Genomic DNA, 14,456 nt, shown 5'->3' with positions numbered 1-14,456 from the left:
TTTATGTTAAGGTTTGTTCGATTTTAATTTACGTTTACCTGCTCAAGCAATAATATTGTCCCATGTCCTAATAGAGTTTGTTTACTTGTTTCAAAATATTTTCTCGCTTTTTATTATTCTCTCATTCTTTCTGTCGTTTATATCTGTCATTTTGATTGTCTGTCCATGTATGTCAGTCAGTCAGTGGTCAGTCAGTCAGTTAGTCAGTAGTCAGTCAGTCAGTAGTCAGTCAGTCAGTCAGTAAGTCGCATCAGAAGCATATTACCTAGAAGCGTTGAGGGTGGCTTATTACAATTTTTCCGAGACTCAGTAGAGCGCGCTACGATTGTCTGCCAGACGTTAGTATTGGTCGAGCGCGCAAAAATGACGCAAGTAACCCTAAGAAAAACGAAAATAACTTCAGGACTTGAAAGGCATTAAATCACTTCGGTATACGTAGCAATAGTTTCAAACTGCTTTCAAACGTGTTAAAGCCTAGGGCCAACGAAATATGACAGAAAAGGTTCATAAACAACCAGTAAAAGAGCTTTAATTTACTCTTGCTTTCTCGCACGCGATACATGGCGTCACATGAGCGCGCGCGTCAATTCTCGTCCAAGGTTGTAAAAGCCAGTCTTTGATCGAGGATTGCTCGAAAACCTACCGTACAACCCATATTGAAATTTTCACAGTTGATTTTTAGGGGTGAATCGCGTTTAGAGCCAAAATTTAAAAAAAGATTCTGTAAGACAGATTTTTAGCTATTTTTGATTTCACATTTTCTTAATTTGCGAAAAATTGGTCTTACAGATTTTTATTTTACTTTGCATGAATGTTAAATCAGAGCAAACTTCTTATTCCTGAAATTTTGAGGTGGGGTCATACGGCTGGATTTTGAGAAAGACGTGCCCAGTCTCTCCTTAGGTACTTAGTCATTCATTTTGGCCATTTGTTGACGTTTAAATTGTTCAAGTTTCACCTAGAATGACAAAGACTTTAGCAAACAGTGAATAGAGAAAGGAAAAACATCTTGGAACATTTTTCAAAAGAGTTAGAAGTTGGGCTGTTATAATCCATCAAGACGGTTGTAAGCTAGGTGATATGCTTCTGGTCGCATTTCAAGTAGTTGTTTTCACGGGTAAATATTGAAAGGAAACATACTGGGGACTCCAAATAGCCTCGTGGAGGGATGGGGGGGGGGGGTTGTAATGGGGGCTATAATAACAAGTCGCCCGTGTTATAATACTTGAATTTTTGCAAAACTGGATGAAGATGAGGGAAGAACAAAATAACAGGGCAAATGGAAGGAGGTGGGGGAGACAACGACTAATGCACCAACCCTTGGCATAAGAGCTCTTCAGCAGGGGTCGTTTTCTCTGGCTTAGAGTTCGAGTTTCGTATTATTGCCCGACAAAACGTGGCGCGCTTGAAGCCAAATGTACCATGTACAAGACAAATTCGTGATTGGGTCCCAAAAAATAGTATGGGTCTGTGGAAGTACTTCGCAGAAACGGATTCTTTTGCCAGTTGTAAAGGGCAGCAAACACGAAGCTACTGAAGCTAAAAGGTGAGGAGACATTTTTGCATAGAGAGGGCGGACGTCACGCAGAGCAACAGCATTGCATGACCACTGCGATGTCTTCATTTGTTTATAGCGGGGGATTCCCATATTAGGGTAATTTTCGTGCTGATTGGCCAATAACCTCCATGACGTCAGAAATTGCATAATTTTAAAGTATTTGATCGCGCGCTACACGTTCTTTCGTTCTCTCACGGAATTGTCGCAGAGTCGTTTCGAGGACAGTGCTTTGTCTCGATAAATTTACCGGATCTGACGAAAATGTAAGTATAAGCAGTGTAAGATTGCTTCAAAGGCTGCTTATTTCACTTAAGGGCAAAGCAGTTTGGCAGTTCAGTCATATCTCCCGTTAAAAACATACTTTGGATGTGCTGTCTCAAAACTGCAACACGTGAGTACAGTAAAATCGGTAGCACCGGGCTTCGCGAGGCAAAAGGGAGAGGAACTTTTTCACACGTGTTCGAAGCTAAGCGAATGATGTTGTTTATGTCTAATTTTCAAGAGCGAAATAATATTCTGAGAAAACGACGAGTATACATGTATTAAAAATTGCAATTTATCCAAACGATTCGATGAGGGTCTCAAAGAGGGGCGAGGTGGGGGGAGGGGTCCTGATCCCGCATTCCCGCTACTTTTTCACGAGAATCCCGCATCCCGCACTTTTTCATCACTATCCCGAATCCCGTTTTTCTTTCCCAGAAAAATACATGAAAAAGTCTAATTTCTACCAAAAGTTAATAAATGTAAGATGTAGATTGGCCCTTTTGATTTATATTTTGAATTTACACGTGTTTTTAAAGGCTCCTGCAAAAAAGAAATAGCTTTTTGTACCTTAAGGCAATTGTGACCACGGGTTTTCCCTGAAGCATTTACTCTTAGCGATTTCTGCTAAACCAGTGAAAGTTTTTTAGTGCTTCTCAAAGTTGAACAGGTCTTTGTGTTGGTCGTCACTTAGCAGAACATTGAATTTCTCTTTGTGGATCGCTGAGGTTCTGGTGCTAGAACGAGGAGTATTGTCGGTGGCCGCAAGATAAAACGAGACCAAAACTCTTACTGCAGCAGAGCTGGCATCACTATTTGTTTTATCTAAGGCCAGCTGTTGAAAAAATCGCCTCAAGATTACAATAAATGTGAACCTGTGAAGAGACTGAAGAGCTTGAGCAATTGAGTCAATTGAGCATCGAGTCAATAACTGGTATGCTATTACACCACGTGCACTTTTCTGGCATCTGGGTGAAACAAAATACTTTCTGACAGTTTCAATTAGATAACTATTAACCAGGCATACTCTATAGTTTGGCTTGAAAGGAGACACCACTTAGCACTCTCCTTGTTGATTCGCTTTGGCCGCTAGAACGTTTATTTGAGTTGTGACGATTTCCCGAATTCCCGACAGGCAGGGGAAAAAAATCCCGCATCCCGTGCCCAAATTTTGGCGAGTCCCACTTCCCGGGGAGCAGTCAAATCCCGGATCCTGTCAAGATATTTATCGTTTTCCCGATTCCCGCACCGTATTTTGATCAAATCCCAGCTCCCGCGAATACCCTTCCAGACCCTCTTCAATCAATTCAAAGATTCAAAGCTTCGGTAATTTGCTTTTTTAATTTTCAAGGGGAAATGTAAAATCTACCTTGCAAGTTAGAATTTAATAATCTTGAAACTAGCTCCTATCTCAGAATTATACTTTAATATATTAGCAAAGAGGGCATTTTGAAACTTATGAATTCTTCCAACCATTTGTAGGTAAAGGATCATGCAAGGGGATGTGTCTTTCAGGAGTACTCTTATTGTCATGAAATGATTGAAACGTTGTTTATACAGACCTGCCAACTTGTAAGAACTGGAAAACTGGGAATTTTTTTTTTTTTTCAAAATGAACAAGACAACCCAGGGATTTCTTTTAAATCCCATAGTCTGACTAAAGGCACAACCTAGCTGGGGATATTGTGTAGTATCAGAAAATATCTACCAGTATATCTCCCCCACAGAAGACCTTCCAACCCTTGGGAAATTCCAGTTAAGCTTCATACATTTCTTTATTTGTTTTTGGTCAAGCAGAATTCCCCTACCTCCAGGAAATTCTCACCCCTTCTGTGGGGGTAGCATGGATATTTTCTGGAACTGCACATTTGTGAAAAAAAATGAGTCTTTGAACTGGAACATATGGCAGTGTCTTTCTGATCATGTGACAAAACTAACGTTTTTAGAGAGATAGGCAGTGGAATCCTTCTTTTCTTACCACCAAGGGAGTTGGAAATTGGTTAAAAATTTCGAGAGATTTAGAAATCAAGGATAAATAACATGATACAGGTTAAGAGAAATTATTTTCCTGCAAAGGTAGTGTAGTCAAAAATTGTGTTGAATAATCCAGCATTTGAAACATCAAGGGTTTGAATGATTGGGCTTTCTATGTACAGTTATTTCCTAATTCAGTCACATCTCTCCTTACAGACACCTATATATATAATGGTTTGTTCATTTAGTCCCAGGGATACCAGATCATAGAAGTGATATAATTTATTCTTAAGCCTTATGATAAAGGTAAGGTCTGCATACGAGCCAAGTGGCCCATCAGGCGGGAGATTATCCCGGTTTCTGTACCCATAAAGTGACTAGGAATATTTTACTCCCCCCTGGATGGGATACTAGTCCATTGCAGAGTTACCACCAGCATTAAATATGCCGGTACTCATTTGTACACCTGGGTGAACAGAGATACAGCCACCTCCTAAATATGAACACAGAGCTTATTGTCCCTTTGCAATTGGTAGTTCAACTGAAGATGTAAATTGCTTCATTTTGCTTTTACTTTTTCTCCCTAGATGGCTGTTGCACAAAAGAAAAATCTTCACTTTGTCGAAAACTTTGGGTTGAGTGGAGCTGCAGCTATCATATCCAAGACTGCGGCTGCCCCCATTGAACGCGTGAAGCTTCTTGTTCAAAACCAGGATGAAATGATCAAGGCTGGCAGACTTGATACTCCATACAAAGGTGTCATCGATTGCACAGCCAGGACGTACAAGGCAGAAGGACTTGTTTCCTTTTGGAGGGGTAAGACAATCACATTTTTAGATGCATATTTAATGCAGCTTATAAAAACAGGAAATCTGATATTTCTTAAAACAAACCAGGGATTTCTGTTCAAACCAGAGACTCACTAAAACTTAAATCATGACTGCGATGACTGCGATACCTGCTTTAATGTGTGAATCTTCTAGGCCTTTCAAAACCATGTAAACTCTGCTCAAACAATGGTTGCATTTTTTTCTGCTGTCAGTCATCTTTGTTGGCTTCAAGAAACTCTGCAGCTCACTCGGGGGGGGGGGGTACTCCCATATATAAGTTACATATGTATATGTGTATGTGCCATTGTGGAGGGTGTGGTTTTCAGGCAGTTTAGTCATGGATACTGGAGAATGAACAGTTTTGGTTTAGACTAGGGTATAATTTAACGGAAAAGTGGCCTGTGTGTAAAAAAAATTAGTTCAAAATGGGGCTCTTTACCCGGTGTTCTATAATAGAAAACAAAACGCGGAAGTGACTTTGTAAGATGTTGGTTTAATTAGCGTATGTTGGACTATGATAGTGATAAAGTTGCTGCATTGAAAATAGCTGGTCTGGTAATAAGGGTAGGGATTTTTTGATACCTAGTATAGGATAGGGTTGTAAAATCAAGCTGATCGTGGTCTAGTACCTGTATACCTGTATGTCCCCGCAGTACACCCCTACCCAAAGGTTTACAGAGTACTCCACCCCCAGAAGCTCACTACAACAGATTCTTAAGGCCATATATCAGTTGGCTGTGATTGGTCAATGACATCCATTTAGTTTGTTTTTTTCTTCAAAGAACACTTCAGATGTAGAGATTTTAGTAATGTGTGACCTGTTTTCTTGCATTCCAGGCAATCTGGCCAACTGCATCAGATATTTCCCGACGCAAGCTCTGAACTTTGCCTTTAAAGATCAAATCAAAGCCCTGTTTAAGCCAAAGAAGTCTGACAGCTATGCCACTAAGTTCTCCAAGAACATAGCCTCTGGTGGAGCTGCAGGAGCCATGTCGTTGCTCTTTGTTTACTCCCTTGACTATGCACGAACCCGCCTGGCAAACGATGCTAAGTCAGCTGGAAAAGGTTCTGAGCGTCAATTCAATGGTCTCATTGATGTTTACCGCAAGACCCTTGCAAGTGATGGCATTGTTGGACTCTACCGAGGCTTTGTCATTTCGTGTGTGGGAATTGTTGTATACCGTGGGTTCTACTTTGGCTTGTATGACACCTTGAAGCCAATCCTGTTAGGTGATGACGCCCCCTTGGTTCTGTCCTTCATTCTGGGTTATGCAGTGACGGTGAGTTCTGGTTTGGCTTCCTACCCAATTGATACCATCCGCCGACGCATGATGATGACATCTGGCCAGGCAGTGAAGTACAAGGGCTCCATTGATTGCACTGTCCAGATTTTGAAGAATGAAGGCTTCATGTCCTTGATGAAGGGTGCTGGAGCTAACATCCTCCGTGGCATGGCTGGAGCTGGTGTCTTGGCTGGTTTTGACAAGTTCAAAGAACTGTATGTTGGCTGGCGTTTTGATGACTAAGACATCTAAAATCAAGGATTGGTGTCTTTAAGGTTATCCTGAAGCCTTTGTAAATAACATCTGACCACCCTCTGGAAGAGTTCCATTCTAAATTGGTGCAATAATATAACTGGACTGACTATGTTGGAAGATGGGAGGAAATCTCATTCTTTTGCAAATGTATATTCTCATTAAAATTCAGCTTCAAAACTGAGTTGAATCTCCAGATTTTTTTTCATAATTAACCGTCATGGGTTGTCAGTCTATTTCCAAACTATCCTATTTCTTTCAACTTCTTTGTGAGTTACTGGCATGAGATTTTTATCCTGAAAGTATCAGGATTTTTTAAGAAGACCAACCAGATCTGAGGACATCGAAAGATTTCCGATGACACTCAAAAGATTTTGGAAGATGTTTTGAGCATATCCCGCAACCAGTCTAAGGATGTGTTTCACCAAACATTAAGCCGTCTCTAGTGCTTTTTCCCTTGAAAATCGGACAATTTGGGGAGATGTATCATCATCTACATGGACTTTTCTCTTCTTGTGTTGGGTTGAGTTTCTCATATATCTTGAAAGTGTGTCAGTCAAGACTGCCATAGCCCAAAATTCTCAGCTCGGCACGAGAAATTTGTCCATAAGTATGACTGGCAGGAAATCAACCAGCGTGAAACTTAAATGATTAAGGCACGAGAGTTACCAGGTATACAATTCTGGGCCCCCACATCCATCTGTTGTAAACAGTTAATCGGTTTACAACTGTAATTTTCGACGCCTTTACATGGCAGTACATGTGGTGTCTGCCATCAAGATTATCTAAAATGCTAACATCATCCTACAAAGACAGGAAAAATCCAACACTTGATCTGATTTCCTTTTTGTAATGTTTGTGGTATTGTAACACCTCCATAATTACACGTGTTCTCAACCATCTGTTCAGTACAAAGCTGTGTACCACCCACTTTCCTGTCCTTTTTCGGGGAAAAATTGAGGAAGGATAGGTGACCATATGCTAGGAATATATTTTGCCCCTTGTAATAGCCTTACTTAAGGCGACAGTAACCGCACTGAAAAATATAGAGGCATGGCCTAGAGGCATGAGAGCTTCCCAATCCCGAGCTTAACTGTCAATAATGCCTTGTACCACGTATCATTTTCCAGGGACGTGCAGTCAGTTAGGTGCTGGTTTGCCTGTGGCCTGTGTTGTGGCCTGTGCGAAAATTATATCCCCAAGGAGACTGAACTCTAGTTACCATTGTCCCACGCCACTAACAAACAAAATGGCGGCAATTAGCGCGGCAAACGATGAGAACAAATATAATGATGCGTTTTCGAGAGTGTAGTTTTCGGTAATGGCAAAACCTGCAGAAGATGAAAGATTGACGTTTTTTCAAAGCATCATCTGTGGGGGAATTGCTGGTGTTCTCTCTAGAACTCTGACCTCGCCACTCGAAGTTGTGAAGGTGTTGGCTCAGGTTGGAACTCCCGAATCTCGCGTTGGATTTTTCAGATCTTTTAACAGGATTTATCGGAGTGAGGGTTTAAAGGCTTTCTGGAAAGGTAACGGAATCTCTTGTCTGCGACTAATTCCCTACAGTGCGATACAGCTGGCTGCATTCCACAACTTGCTGGTAAGCCATGGGGTGTTACCCAGGGTTGTTGTCAAAGTAAAGAAAATCTTTGAAGTTGACTTGGTTTATTTGAAGTGTAGTGTCAATGTGTTCTGCTTTGGCTTATCTGCATAGCATCCAGCTTATTAAAAGGAAACTGTTAAATCCTATCGTTCTACATTAGAAATCATTCAAGTAGTTTTTATTATAGGGTTAATATCATTCAGGTTTAGCCAGAATTATTTTGTAAACAAATTACCCTACAACATGTACTCTCCCTCCCCTCCCCTCCCCTACCCACAAATATCAAACTGAACGTGCACTCTGGTCGTGTCTGGTGAAGAAGGTTGTTTTCATCAGGAAATAAACTGGGACACAGCCTTTCAGCACTGAATAAGCACAATAGAATGAATTGTGCCAGTGATTCATAATATTTAATAAATCTACAAAAAATTGAGAACTTTCAAGACTTACCCTGCCTTTTGTATTTATTGGCCACTTTACTTGAAAAGTACCTGTAGGGTTTTCAGGATATCGGATATTTGGGTACAAAATTAAAGGGATACAGGATATTTTTGGGGTAAAAGAATAGAATATGGGATATTGAGATCAGACAAAAATATGCAATATCGCGTAGGAAAATCGTTAATTTTGGCAACTGGAATTAACGGGATACCGGATATTGAGGCCAAAACTTAACAGGATTTGGGATACTCACCACCCTCCCACCACCCTCCCCCCCCCCCTCCCACAAGAGCCAAAAGGTGACTAGAAACCCAACAGAATCACAGAGGACAGAAAGAAAGAGAAAATAAAATGAAAAAAGGCAAAAAAAAAATATACAAAGTGAACCAAAAAATGAGATAGGAACCCCAAAGAGGTATAACTCTTTCTGACAAAAGTTGGCCTTGCATGTTTGCTCAAGTGGAAAGCCATGCCATTTGCATCAAAATGAAAGTGAAAGTTAGTTTCTATCTTCAAGTGACATTTTACAGTGCCATTTGGCTGAACATTGCTCACTCTCAAAAAGCTGTTTGTCTATGAGAACAGAATATCCACATATAAACATCTGCCTCAGGGATACATTCACACCAAATAAAGATTGAGGTTTGTATATTTAAATGAAGTATTATCCCTCTTTCCAGGCACTATTAGAAGATGCACACATGCCAGGCAATTTGAATGCTAAAAGTTGGATGGTGGCTGGTTCAGGAAGCGCCCTTATTGCCGCACTCTTAGTCTACCCAGCAGATATGCTGAAGACAAGACTTATTGTCCAGAATGTCAAGCCTTCCTTATTGCACTATCGTGGAATAATGCATGGTTTCAGGAAAGTCTGGAAAGCAGAGGGAGTTTTGGCATTATATAAAGGAATATTACCAACATTCCTTGGTAGGTTTTTTTTACAATCATGATACACAATTTTGCCTACGAAAAAACGTCAGATTTATTGTCAAATTTAGGGACCTGTGACTAGTCAGGGCGTGATGTCAAAACAAGAATGTAGTTCTACTTATCTATGTACACCACAGCAGTGTCTAATTTATGGTATACAGTTCAACCCCTATTAAACGGGCACCCTTGGGGAAATGGATAGTGGCCGCTTAAAAGGGGCTGGCTGCTTAATAGAGGTAAAAACAATAGAAAAGCCATCATTGGGACTTTGATTACTGGCCGCCTAATAGGGGTGGCCATTTAAGAGGTGGCCACTTAATAGGGGTTTGACTGTATTTCACTTTCACATTTGTTTGGTTCAAAAGATATGTCTGCCTGTATTCTTGTCTTGATGTCTCAACCAGACTAGTCCCAGGCGTCCTCCTTGCATGGTGGAACTAGAAACTGTAATCATCCATGGAATGTTATTTTGTTTGCTAGGAGAAACTAGCAGGCATCAGATAAAGGGTGAATAAACTGTAAACCTTAAAGGTTATGATCTCTAGCTGTGGTTTGATCTAGTGATTGGCTATGTGACAAAGAGGTAGATGGTGTCTTATGATGCATTGAACTGAGCAAACCAAAGTCAAATCTTAGTGATCAGCCATTTAGGTTTTGCATTGTAAATTGAAAATGAACTAATAATTATTAAACAATATGCCATTGTGTTCGTCGTGGAGTATTTTGTTGTGTCATGTGTTCGTTTTAGGTGTTGTACCATTTGCTGGAGGTTCATATTTGGCATATGGAATTCTTGACAGCTCAATTGCAAAACCTCCCGGTGATCTCACCCCAACATATATGTTCATTAGTGGCTGTCTGGCTGCCGCTGTTGCTAAGGTGATTTTTTTTGTTGACATGGTGTTCTTGTTAAATAGTAAAAAAAGTATGAAGTGATCAAAACATATTATGTTAATTGGTACATTTTGGAAATCAGGGAGCATTCCCTTTGCAAATAAAGCTATTGTTAGTGCTATGAAGAATACCAGACCTTATGCAACCCATGGTACGACAAGGACTGATGAAGGGTACCAGACATTTAGAGTGCTTGTATATACATGCATTACATTTAATGGAGTGTGGATGACATCACAAACTAAAATTTACGTAAAAATTATTGGGATTCAGGCTATATGCAGCTGTTGGAGTCCACTATTTCAAACTCTCAGGTGAAAGAAAACAGTTGGTTAGCATGGGTTTCAAACAACCAGGCTATGATTAAATGTGGAAATAATATATTTTATTGATCGTGGTCCATATGAAGTAACATAACCGAGACTGAAATCGATAACTGAAAAACAATGCCAAATTGAAGGGAAGTAGGATTGAGTTGGGTTCAACTATATTTAGTTGGCAGTACTTGACTAAATTTTTTTTCCTTTTTCAGACATTGTCGTTTCCCTTTGACACAATCAGGAAGAAAATGCAGGTATATATTTTACTCTAAGGGGTGGACCATTTGACGTTGGGGGAGGAGTGGGTGGGTGGATGATTTTGAAAAAAGAAATACTGCAAGTATACTTGTACCAAAAAAATTCATGCATAAAATTAACCACCGTCGAAAAAAAAAGCATCATGCACATCCAGTGAGTCGAAAAAAGCATCTTGCATGGAGAAAAATGTATTGTGCATACACATGTAGCGAGAAAAGTAATTCCTAGTGCATGAAAGGGTAAACAAATTTCATGCCTGTGCCAAATCACCCACCACCCTGCCCCCTCAAAAGTCAATTGGTCCACTCCTAAATGGCTCTAGAGATTCTGATTATGGCAAGCCTGAGGGTCAGGACAATGTTTACTTGGCGGTACTTGCTGCATGTACACAGGAACTTGTTAACCTTTGAAAATTTCACTGAGACAGACAAACTTGTGTGATGATTATAAATGTCTTCTCCCAGGTATAGTTGTGACAGGGAGGGACAAGAGAGGGCAAATTCTTTGACCTTAGAAGAGTCTTAGACTAAAACATTGTCCAATGGCCTTGAAGATAACCAAGTTCTCATCCTTTAAAATATAACCTGGACTCTGCTTTTTGTGCACTTCCAAAAAACATTCTTCAACAATAACTTTAACCTTTAACCAAACAAAGGGCTCAGATTGCAAATTTCATGACCAAATAAGAGCTACACAAGTACATGTACACTTAGTAGTAGCCCCTTCCCCTTAGTGTCTGATACATTTCAAAGGTTCAAGGAAGCAGAACCTGTCCTATTTTACAAGATGTAAAATATTATGCAATTGATAATGTATTGTATTTCTGACAGGCACAAAGTAAAACTCTTCCAAATCAGGGTGGAGTTGATATCCAGTTCAAAGGAATGACAAGTGCTTTTGTTCAGACTGTGAAGGTCAATGGACTCCCTGGTTTGTGGAGAGGTCTTACCGCTAATCTTTTAAAGGTGAGAAAGTTTCTGATTTCAGGATTTTCCAGGGGATTCCTTAGCTTGCTTAAAGAACAGAGTACCTAAAGACTCTCGCCCAAAGCTTTCAGAGAAAGACTTGCAATACTTCTAATTTGGTTCAGTATACAAAGCCCTTACATCATTCATTTGAATACGGTTTTGTTCTGTTTAGTTTGTCCACGCTAAAAAACATAGTTCATTATAGCCATTATCCCAGGGGCCTTTTATAAAGGGCTCGCTGTACACTGCAAACTGTTTTGCAGTCTAGTGAACACTCGGGGTTTTCAAATAGACGATTCAACTGTGGGGTTTTGCCTGCAAGTTGTCATAGAAAATCAAATTCCATTGCATTGTGACAAACCCCCTCCTGTAAAACTGTACTTATGTGTACCTACCATAACAATGAGCCTTTCAGTGAATATCAAGTTTCAGAGATGTTTGGCAAGAAGATCTTACACAACAAAATTTCACAATCATGCAATAACAGTCATTACTAATCTTAGACTTTGTGGTAATACATTTACTAGCATTGAATTTTCTAAGTTGAGTAGGACTGTCTTTGAAGCTGGGGGTTAATATAATGGCTTGTCAGAGTTACTGTGTTGTTTTGTTGCACCCAGGAACCCCATCTTACAGCCACCCCGTTAATTGACCACCTCATTATCACAGCCACTTTGGTTTTTTTTTTCTCTTTTTTCTGGCCTAAACAAAAGCTCAGTCAGTCATTTTCTTATTTAAAGAACCCCTTTCATACAGCCACTCTGTTGATATGGCCAGATTTTTGTGGCGGGTTGGTGACTGGATTGACAGGGTCTCACTGTAACCAACTCTAACTTTCTTTCGTCTAGATTGCTCCAAATGCTGGCATCATGTTCCTGTCTTTTGAGTACAGCAAGAGAGTCTTCTTGTTCTACAATGGTTACACTGAGTCACCATTTTCACATGTTCCAAAATCTAATGTAGACCAGAGCATGTCACCAAATGAATTACGACATCATTATTCCAAAAAGAAAGGACACAGCAGATGACCAGACGAAGCGCACTTCCCTGGAGTGAATGAACATAGTTGAAAATGGACTTAATGTTCATGAGAAAGTCTAACACATATAAGAGTAGGCTTCCTGTGGCACACAACTATTTTGACATTTGTCATAAAGCTATGACTTCAGTGAGGTAAAAGAATAGTTGGTTAGACTGTGGTGACAATATGGCATTTCTTTGTCTGACACTTGTCAGATGTTTTCGAGAGTAGCTGAATTGTCACTACTTAAGAAAAATAACCATTAATGCATTTTTAAATGCATTGGCGCAAGAACTAGGCAAAAACCAGCGGGTGTACTGCACAATCTACCGTTGGAGTCAAAGTCAATAATTAAAATAATCTATTAACAATTAACTTTAAAAAGTCATATGAACATTCAACTTCATTTTTTCCTTGAATGTTCCTTAACCACATAATCACAACTTTGGGAAACAAAGTAAGATTCTCTCAACATTGCTGACCTTCATTTTTTGAGTAATTTGTCTATCAGTACATTTTAATTAATAATTTTAAAAGTATATCACACGTCAAGTTATTTTGTAGTACACCTGGCTTACTGTAAATTCAGGTTTAAAAAAGCTTTTACCACAAAGATGTATTAAAGTGAAGAGAAACAATATTTACCATTTGTCATATTTTAAGTATTGATTCAGTCTTGAAGACTGGAGAAAACTCTTCTCCAAAAATAGAAAACATGTACCATGGTTCTATGCGAGTGGAGGTCTGGGAGAATGACAAATACTATAGGAACACAAGCTGATAGGCGAGTGTTTCCACACCTTTCTTGAGTTCTCCCAGACTTTTCTGGGAGAATGACAAATGCTATAGGAACACAAGCTGATAGGCAAGTGTTTCCACACCTTTCTTGAGTTCTCCCAAACTTTCCCGAGTGTTTCTGTTAAACAATTAGATCATGTGCTTGAGTTTTCTATCGCGTGATAGTTGATCCTATCACGCAGAGAAATTAAGAGCAAATAATCTAATTGTTTTAGTATAAATCTACTAGTTGTTCAAAAGTTTATCTAAAACACCAAGAAGCGGCCATCATTTTGTTAACAAGGGTACACTGCTACTCCACTCACTATCTATCACAGAATAGATAGTGAGTAGCGTAGCCAATCAGAGAACGGCATTTGGGATAGAACACTAAAGTAGATTTACACTAAAACTTAATAGAACCAGAAAGAACATGTTTAATATTTCTTTTAGAAAATTCTGCATCAAAAAAGAAAACAATTTGTTTACTTTGATCATCAAAATGTAAATTGTCATGCCATTACTCAACAGCTCGTGCTAGCTCTGTTTCCATCGAGTTATAGAAACACAATTTTAAACCAATCAGTGCATTATCTTCTTTGGGCTATTTTCTAATAAAAATTATCATAATGTTGATCTCCCTTTACAGCCCTTGACATATTAATTAATAACCAAAAATAATCAAATTATAGGTAAAAAGAAAAATTTTTTTTGACACCGTATTGTCAGACACAATGCAGATGTTTCTGCAGTAACGTATCCTACAAGCAGATGGTTTCTCCTACAGCTAACCTTGCGCTGCAAAGGATCGCATGGGAGAAACCAACTGCTACAGGGTAGCATTATAAACATGACTGACTCTTCAAGGTGAAAATTTTTGATACCGCAAACTTCCAAAAGTAACAACCCCCCGAAAGTAACAACCTCCTGAAAGTGACAGGCCCCTAAAGGTAACATAACATAATTGTGGTCGCTAATAAATCCTGAAAGTTGCAAGCCCTCCAAAAGTAGCAATACCATCCCCATTCACCAATCCCCCTTCCTCCTACAAAAACAGTGAGACCAAGGTTCAGTAGTACAGTGTAT

The 14,456-nt window shown here is 39.5% G+C and overlaps 2 protein-coding genes across 2 annotated transcripts; both read left to right on the top strand.

The window, feature by feature from the left end:
- Positions 1-1,176: 1,176 nt before the first annotated feature.
- LOC145497848 (uncharacterized) lies at positions 1,177-6,342 on the top strand. Its single transcript, XM_081477707.1, has 3 exons — positions 1,177-1,821; positions 4,381-4,609; positions 5,461-6,342. The coding sequence occupies exons 2-3, from the start codon at positions 4,381-4,383 to the stop codon at positions 6,147-6,149; spliced, it is 918 nt and encodes a 305-aa protein (XP_081333833.1). The 5' UTR covers positions 1,177-1,821; the 3' UTR covers positions 6,150-6,342.
- A 339-nt stretch (positions 6,343-6,681) lies between these two features.
- LOC145496630 (solute carrier family 25 member 43-like) lies at positions 6,682-13,420 on the top strand. Its single transcript, XM_081476338.1, has 6 exons — positions 6,682-7,758; positions 8,883-9,129; positions 9,881-10,011; positions 10,559-10,600; positions 11,435-11,569; positions 12,421-13,420. Exons 1-6 carry the CDS (start codon positions 7,480-7,482, stop codon positions 12,598-12,600), a joined length of 1,014 nt encoding a protein of 337 aa, XP_081332464.1. The 5' UTR covers positions 6,682-7,479; the 3' UTR covers positions 12,601-13,420.
- The last annotated feature ends 1,036 nt before the right edge of the window (positions 13,421-14,456 follow it).

Source organism: Orbicella franksi, chromosome 9 (assembly GCF_964199315.1).
Source record: "Orbicella franksi chromosome 9, jaOrbFran1.1, whole genome shotgun sequence".
Taxonomy (NCBI): domain Eukaryota; kingdom Metazoa; phylum Cnidaria; class Anthozoa; order Scleractinia; family Merulinidae; genus Orbicella; species Orbicella franksi.
The sequence above is the reverse complement of the archived record's forward strand: the minus strand, read 5'-3'. Positions and strand labels throughout refer to the sequence as shown.

What these genes read in the sequence shown, in the direction of transcription:
- LOC145497848 (XM_081477707.1), top strand. Translation starts at nt 4,381, where the DNA reads ATGGCTGTTGCACAAAAGAAAAATCTTCACTTTGTCGAAAACTTTGGG. An exon ending in ACTTGTTTCCTTTTGGAGGG is followed by an intron (nt 4,610 to 5,460) that starts GTAAGACAATCA and finishes CTTGCATTCCAG; the next exon opens with GCAATCTGGCCAACTGCATC.
- LOC145496630 (XM_081476338.1), top strand. Translation starts at nt 7,480, where the DNA reads ATGGCAAAACCTGCAGAAGATGAAAGATTGACGTTTTTTCAAAGCATC. An exon ending in CTGCATTCCACAACTTGCTG is followed by an intron (nt 7,759 to 8,882) that starts GTAAGCCATGGG and finishes CCCTCTTTCCAG; the next exon opens with GCACTATTAGAAGATGCACA. An exon ending in TGGCTGCCGCTGTTGCTAAG is followed by an intron (nt 10,012 to 10,558) that starts GTGATTTTTTTT and finishes TTCCTTTTTCAG; the next exon opens with ACATTGTCGTTTCCCTTTGA.